Genomic DNA, 6,902 nt, shown 5'->3' with positions numbered 1-6,902 from the left:
AACCCCCCTCCCCCCCTTCACTCTTCCTACCGCCGGAGAGACCTTTGGCCCTGGAAACCCGCTCCCGGCTGCGGGGGTCGGGGAGGTCCGGGCAGGCCCTCCCTCCCGCCGCTGGAACCCCTTCCCCAGCCCTGAACCCCAGGTGTGCATGCTCTGCTCAGGGTCCCCGCCTGTGCAATGGGAGTGTGCGGCGCCCGGAGAGCCTCTGCTGTGCAAGGCGGGTGGGAGGGGTGGGGGTGGAGATTGAGCTGGACCTCGGGATCCGGAGGCCTTTTCCCAGCAGGAGGATGGCTCAGGAGGAGGGCGGAAGCCTGTCCCAGGTGCGGGCGCGGGTCGGGGCCTCGCACGGCATCACCGACCTGGCCCAGAAGCTGCGCTTCTATGACCGCTGGGCTTCGGACTATGACCAGGTAAACCCGCGGGGTCCTCCGCCTCCCTTGCTCGCCCAGCCTCAGTTTTCCCATCTGTACACCGGGAATAGGTAGCCTTGCATCCCAGGGCGGCTTGTGAGAATGAAGTGAGACCTGGGCGCAACCTTGCAGTCCTGTTCCCTCTTGAACTGCCCCCTTTTCTGCCCACACACCGCAGCCCTGCCCTCCGACCAGCCCCATCACTCCACAGTGGCAGCCCCTGGAGATCAGGGGCCAGGACCTCCCTCCCCACTTCGGGACTGCAGCCCAGGCAGAAGGACTGCCTGCCTGAAGCAGGTGCCATTGAAGGGCCACTATGGACAGAGCACACAGAGCACTGCCTTGGCCAGCAGAACAGGTCTCGGCAGTGGGCTGAGAGGATAGCACCTCATGCCTGTCTCTCACTGCAGTCCCAGCGGGCCTGGCCACCGGAGCATGTACACACACACACACACACACACAGCTTAGCCTGGCTGACTCCTAGACCACCCCACACTGAGGCCCGCAGACACTAGGACACAGGGTGGTAGTCAGCTCAGCACTCTGTCCCCAGGATGTGGCTGCCCTGCAGTACCGTGCCCCCAACCTTGCAGTGGAGTGCCTCACCCAAGCCCTTCCAGGCCCACCCCACGCCGCCCTGATCCTGGATGTGGCCTGTGGCACCGGACTGGTGGCTGCCGAGGTGAGGCCTGCCCAGATCCCCTGCCCTCTTGTAAGCCCCGCACGTGCTCGCATTGCTTGCGACCCTGGCCCCAGTTCACTGGTTCCCAAACACTTGGGCTATATCCACTACAGGCCCACTGCTCTCCTTAAGGTGCAGGGACCCCTCTGGGAGGTGGCAGGTGTGAACTGTGACAGCCCTCCCACCCCAGCTGCAGGCCCGAGGCTTCCTCCAGCTGCATGGAGTGGATGGGAGCTCAGGGATGCTGGAACAGGCCCGGGCCCGCGGCCTCTACCAGCGCCTCAGCCTCTGCACCCTGGGCCAGGAGCCTCTGCCCAGCCCTGAAGGTACTTCCTCCTGTACCCTAACACCCCCAAGGCCCCCTTGACAGGGCCTCTTTCTCTTGCCAAGTTTCCATCCCCCTTGCTGAGCCCTCCATGAGCCCCCTTCTATGCTGAGCCTTCATTCCCCTCTGAGCCTCCCAGTGCCTCACTAAGACCCTCTCTGAGGTCCCGTGAGCCCCTCTCTGAGCTCTCTGTCCCCATGATCTGACCTCGGACCAGAATTGGGCTAACCTGCCATATCCCCCCCGGGATCTGGGTCCTGCAGACACTCCTGGCTGGCCTGGTCGCTCCCCAAACCCACCATGGATACCATCCTCCAAGGTGGTCTGAGGCCACACCAAAGACAAACCACCACACCACATCTGCACACTTCACACAGGGACCTATGACGCAGTGCTGATGGTGGGTGCCCTCAGTGACGGCCAGGTGCCCTGTAGTGCGATACCCGAGCTCCTGCGAGTTACCAAGCCAGGTGAGAAGCAGCCCGACCAACCCCAGACACCTTACCCTCTCCACACCCAAAGACTCAAGCCTCAGAATTCCTGAGGCCAACCAAGTGGCATGGTCTTGCCTAGGGTCACACAGCCTCGCCTAACATCTCAGCCACCAGCTGCTGAATGCTGACCCAGGCAAACAAGCAGGGCAGACAAGTGGCCTCCTTGCTTCTTATTCATTAGGCAACCAGGAATAACCACTCCTCTCTCCGTAGGCATAGTCCCTTCCTAATAGGATTACCATGATGATTGGGTGAAATAATATCTCTAAGGCCTTTGCTTTAGTCTTGGCTTAAAGTCTCAATTCAGTTCCCTCATCTTCCAGCTTCCTCACTAACTCATGGATGACTGTTAGATGAGTCGTTCTTTCCTGGACTCAGTTTCCTCTTCTGTGAAATGGGGCTAATGCTTTGCTATTGTGTGTCTTGCCCTGTGCCTGCCTCTGCTCTGAGGAGAAAGTCTACACCTGCCCTCTGGGCTCCATCACCAACCCACCATGTCCCTGCTTCCCAAACACTTGGGCTACATGCATGGCAGGGCCCAGGGGAGGAAGACCAGGGCTGGGATGGGGGAGTGGCGGCAGTCCACACAGGGACACAGCCTAAGTCAGCGGTTCTCAACCTGTGGGCCGCGACCCCTTTGGCAGTCAAACGACCCTTTCACAGGGGTCGCCTAAGACTATCCTGCATATCAGATATTTACATTACGATTCATAACAGTAGCAACATTACAGTTATGAAGTAGCAACGAAAATAATTTTATGGTTGGGTCACAACATGAGGAACTATATTTAAAGGGCCAGAAGTTTGAGAACCACTGGCCTCAGTGAAGTTACAGGCAGAAAGGAGAGTGGAGTCTGAGGGTCATGAGGCCCTGACGTGACTGCAATCAGGACCAGGAAGCCCCAAAGGTGCCCCTGTCACAGCAAGATTGCATCTCCCTGCAGGGGCGCAGCACAGGCTGTGGCTAAGCCTGGGCAGGTCAGGGCCGGCCTCGGAACCATGGAGGCTGACCGATGTAGGGACATTAGTGGGGTCAGAGAAAGAGGTAGTGACTGGGCTCAGGACAGGAAACTCCCATTGCCTGAACCAGTAAAGACCAGGCCTCATAGCCCAGCCCGTGCTCACCAGACCCCTCAGCTGGCCAGAGCCCTGTCTGCCTGCCCACAGGTCACATGCTCCCCCTTCAGAGTCTTTCCTCTCACAGCCCCTCTCCGCCAGCAAGGCCTGCTTCTCCTCACCCCTTCCTCCAGGAAATCTTTCAGACACCAGTATCTAAGTGTATCTGAGCCTGCACTGGGCATACTGTGGGTGCCCCGAAAAGATTTGAAGGGGCGAAATCACTCATTCATTCAGCCAGTGCTTACTGACTGCACTGGCCTTTCTGAGACAGGGTAACTCATTAACCCCTCTCTGCAAGCGAGAAACTGAGACTCAGGGAGGTGAAGGGACATGTCCAAGGCCATGTGCTTCCTTCCTGTGCATCCAGGCACAGCCATGTCCTCCAGCAGAGGCGCTGGGTGAGTGGTGAGGAGGGAGCCCCCTCTGTCCAGAGAAATAATTCCTAGCATAAAGGATACTTGGGACATAAAGGGTACATGGGAGGCATTCAAGCTGGAGAAGCAGAGGTGATTCCTGAAGGTGGAAATGGTGAGCAGGCACCACAGGCTTGGAGATAGGAAAAGGCTGGCCTGGGGGTAAGCTGGGAGAACTTATGTCCTTGAGGACATGAGCCAGAAGGAAAGGGGACCACTAACCTGGAACTTTGGCTCCTGCCTCTCACCTCCCTTTCCCCCATCCCTCCCCAGGTGGGCTGGTGTGTCTGACCACCAGGACCAACCCCTCCAACCTGCAATACAAGGAGGCCCTGGAGGCCACCCTGGACAAGCTGGAGCAGGCCAGGGAGTGGGAACGCCTGGTAGCCTGGCCTGTGGACCGGTGGGAACTGGCTACCACCAAGCTCGAGGCGGTGCCTGGCACTTCTGACAGCGGTGGCTTCATCTCCGGCATTGTCTACCTCTACCGAAAGCGGCAGGTGGCCCAGGTGGAGGCAGTAAGGCCCAGTGCTCAGCCCCTCACTGGCCTCTGACCTTCCAGGTGACTTCATCCAGGCCTGTCCTCGGGCCTTCGGTACTTCATCTGTAAAATGGGGCCACTGCACCAACCCTGCTTCTCAGGAAAGCTCTGCCCATTAAATGAGTCCCAGAGGGGCAACAGGGATTCTGACTCTGCAGTTCTCTCACCCAGGGAAAGAGTGACATCGTCCCTGTGGAGGACAGAAGTGAGAAGAGACTGGACAGAGAGGGCCCGCACCCCGGTGGTCCCTGAGCCAGACACGACAGGGCCAAAGATGGGGCTTTATGACTCTTCCCAGGCTGATGGGCCCTCTCACCTCTAACTCACCAAACAGGAAACGTGCATGCCTGCCTCTGGGCCTTGGCCAAACACTTTCACATGTCCAGGACTCGGTTACTTTATCTCCAAAGAGATCGGAACTCAGGGTGAGGCTTGGAGGCTGCCCCATGACCAGGGCTGGTAATAATTCCTCCAAGCAGGTGGGAAGGCTTCGTGGGGGAGGAGGCTCCAAGCTGGGCCTTCAGGATGAGCAGGATTCAGAGGGGTGGGGAAAGGAAAAAGAACATTCCAGGCTCAAGGCAGGGAAAGTCTAAGCAAAAGCCCGGAGGAAGCATGAGCAGACCAGCCTGGCTGCCCAGACAAAGTTGGGACAAACAGGGAGAGAACAGGTGGCCCATTCACTAGGTCTGGATGTCCCCATCAGCCCTCCCTCCTAAAGTCCCCAACACTTCACCAGGGTTCTGGGCACACACTTCCCTGTATATGGGCTTCACCCTCTAATAACTGAAGGGCTTGAACAAGGTGATTCCAAAGGTCAGGCCAGTTCCTTTTTTTTTTTTCACGAAACCAGTTTTTTAAGTTCTCAACCAGGCTAGACACAGTGGTCCTACCCCTCGCTGACCCCCTCCACCCCTGCCCTGCCCACCTCCACAGCTGAAATCAGAAACATACAGAGTCTTCCTGTGCACAGGTCCCATTTATTGTAGAAAATAATAGTAATTACCGTGACAAATAGATCTTAAATTACAAAACAGACCACAGAGGAGGCAGGGAAAAGCCCCAGGATGAAGGCCAGAGTGATTCTGTTCCCCCTGCCACCCCCAGGCCAGCCAATGACCTTCGCATTAGCAGATGGAGGTGGCCAGTGTCAAGGGGCCCAGGGTTCTGCTGAAGCCACTGAGGCTACAGGGTGGGTGGGAAGAGGTACGGGCAGCCAGGGCTGCCTCTACAGCCCCCTCCCCCACCACTACCCAAACCAGTTTGTAGCACCTTCACCCCTCCCTTCTAAACCCGTCTGTCAACTCTGCTCCATAGGCAGGTGGGTGGGTGAGGCCCCAGGCATTCTCACGGCCACAGGTTTCCACCGGATGCACTTGGAGGGAGAGGGGATGATCAAAGAACAGTGGCCAACACAGGCATTGGCAGGGCACCCAGGCAGAGATCCCAAGTAGAGTCAGGGCTGAGCTGTCCTGGCCAGCAAGAGCCAGCTCCCCACTCCACTGCCATGCCCGTTTGCTGCCCCCCCCACACCTCCCGCCCCCGTGTCCATATCCATGCAGAGGAAGGTGGCTAGGAAGTCTTTCAGTCCGTCCTTGTAGCGTAGAGGAGGCCTCAGGAAGGCATCTGAGAGGGCCAGAAGGGGCTGAGGGCTGCTGGCCAATGTCCTGTCTCAGTCCCTGCTCGCCCATCCCCCAGCAGCCTGCGGGCCACGGCAGGGCCGTCCTAGGGTTACAAGCTGCGCTGAGCTGAGTCCAGGGAGAAACAAAGTCTGAACAGAGTTGAGCGGTGGCACCTTACACGTAGTTGCTGGCAGGGGCGGAGCGGGCGGCAGAATACTTGGCCGAGTAGGGTTTGTCAGTGCGGGGTGGGCAGTTGCAGCAGAGCAGGGCCCCCCCAAGCATCATCAGGCCGGCAGCCGCCCAGCCCACGTAGAGCGAGGCCCCTATCTCCCGCTTCTGACCAGAGGCCACCAGCGGATTGTAGAAATCTCGGATGATGGTGTTGGCCGTCCAGGACACGGGCACCATCACCAGCAGGCCGGCCAGAATGAACACCACGCCCGCCACAATCATGATCTTGGCTTTGGTGCTCTCGTCCTCCACGCAGTTGGTGCACTTGCCACCCACCACAGACAGCAGCACGCCCATCACAGCCACGACGATGCAGATGACGATGAGGGCGCGGGCGGCCTGCAGGTCCTGCGGCAGCGCCAGCATGGAGTCGTACACCTTGCACTGCATCTGGCCGGTGCTCTGCACCACACAGTTCATCCACAGGCCCTCCCAGATGGTCTGCGATGTGACGATGTTGCTGCCGATGAAGGCCGTGACCCGCCACATGGGCAGCGCGCAGCTCAGGATGGCGCCCAGCCAGCCCAGCACGGCCAGCGCGATGCCCATCACCTGTAGCCCCATGGAGGCCATCGTTCCGCGTCTGCTGGGGTCTAGGACCTCAAAGTCTTTGGGGGTCTGGCCCTGGGCGCTGTAGAAATCCAAGTGCTGGGGATGGTCACTCAGTGTCCACAGGGAGGCCTTTCACTGTGAGTCCAAGGCGAAGGCAAAGGCGAAGAAGGCAGTCGGAGCAGCTGTGAAGGTCTCTCCCAAGAGTCAGAAGCCAGCTCAGTGAGTGTGACCAGACAGACCAGTTCCTTCCAGCCGACAGCTGCTACTCGCACTAGTGCTCTAGTGAGCGTGGGGCGGTTATATGGCTCCCTGGAGGGGCGGGGACAGAGGGAGGGGTTTCAGTCCCCGGGGCCTTTCCCTGACCAGTTTCTCTGGATTCCTGAGCCCAGGCCAACAAAGGTGCTTTACCTCCCCAGCCCTGGGCCCCTGAGTCACAATCTCATAGGAAACTGCCCTCTCCCCCTGCACCCGGGCCCATGCTGAGGTCACACACTGAGTCATAGCTCCCCGGCACCT

At 59.1% G+C, this 6,902-nt stretch overlaps 2 protein-coding genes across 2 annotated transcripts; one reads left to right on the top strand and one right to left on the bottom strand.

The window, feature by feature from the left end:
- Positions 1 to 6: 6 nt before the first annotated feature.
- On the top strand, positions 7 to 4,126 carry WBSCR27 (Williams Beuren syndrome chromosome region 27). The gene is given in 6 exon segments (XM_005877203.2): positions 7 to 410; positions 964 to 1,092; positions 1,283 to 1,418; positions 1,795 to 1,887; positions 3,717 to 3,837; positions 3,839 to 4,126. Coding segments are annotated over 6 exon segments (729 nt in total). The 5' UTR covers positions 7 to 287; the 3' UTR covers positions 3,966 to 4,126.
- An 815-nt stretch (positions 4,127 to 4,941) lies between these two features.
- Positions 4,942 to 6,674, bottom strand: CLDN4 (claudin 4). The gene has a single exon (XM_005877204.2). The coding sequence runs from the start codon at positions 6,405 to 6,407 to the stop codon at positions 5,778 to 5,780; it is 630 nt and encodes a 209-aa protein (XP_005877266.1). The 5' UTR covers positions 6,408 to 6,674; the 3' UTR covers positions 4,942 to 5,777.
- Between the last annotated feature and the right edge of the window lie 228 nt (positions 6,675 to 6,902).

Source organism: Myotis brandtii, unplaced genomic scaffold (genome assembly GCF_000412655.1).
Source record: "Myotis brandtii unplaced genomic scaffold, ASM41265v1 scaffold510, whole genome shotgun sequence".
In the NCBI taxonomy this organism is placed as follows: domain Eukaryota; kingdom Metazoa; phylum Chordata; class Mammalia; order Chiroptera; family Vespertilionidae; genus Myotis; species Myotis brandtii.
The sequence above is the reverse complement of the archived record's forward strand: the minus strand, read 5'-3'. Positions and strand labels throughout refer to the sequence as shown.

What these genes read in the sequence shown, in the direction of transcription:
- CLDN4 (XM_005877204.2), bottom strand. Translation starts at nt 6,407, where the DNA reads ATGGCCTCCATGGGGCTACAGGTGATGGGCATCGCGCTGGCCGTGCTG.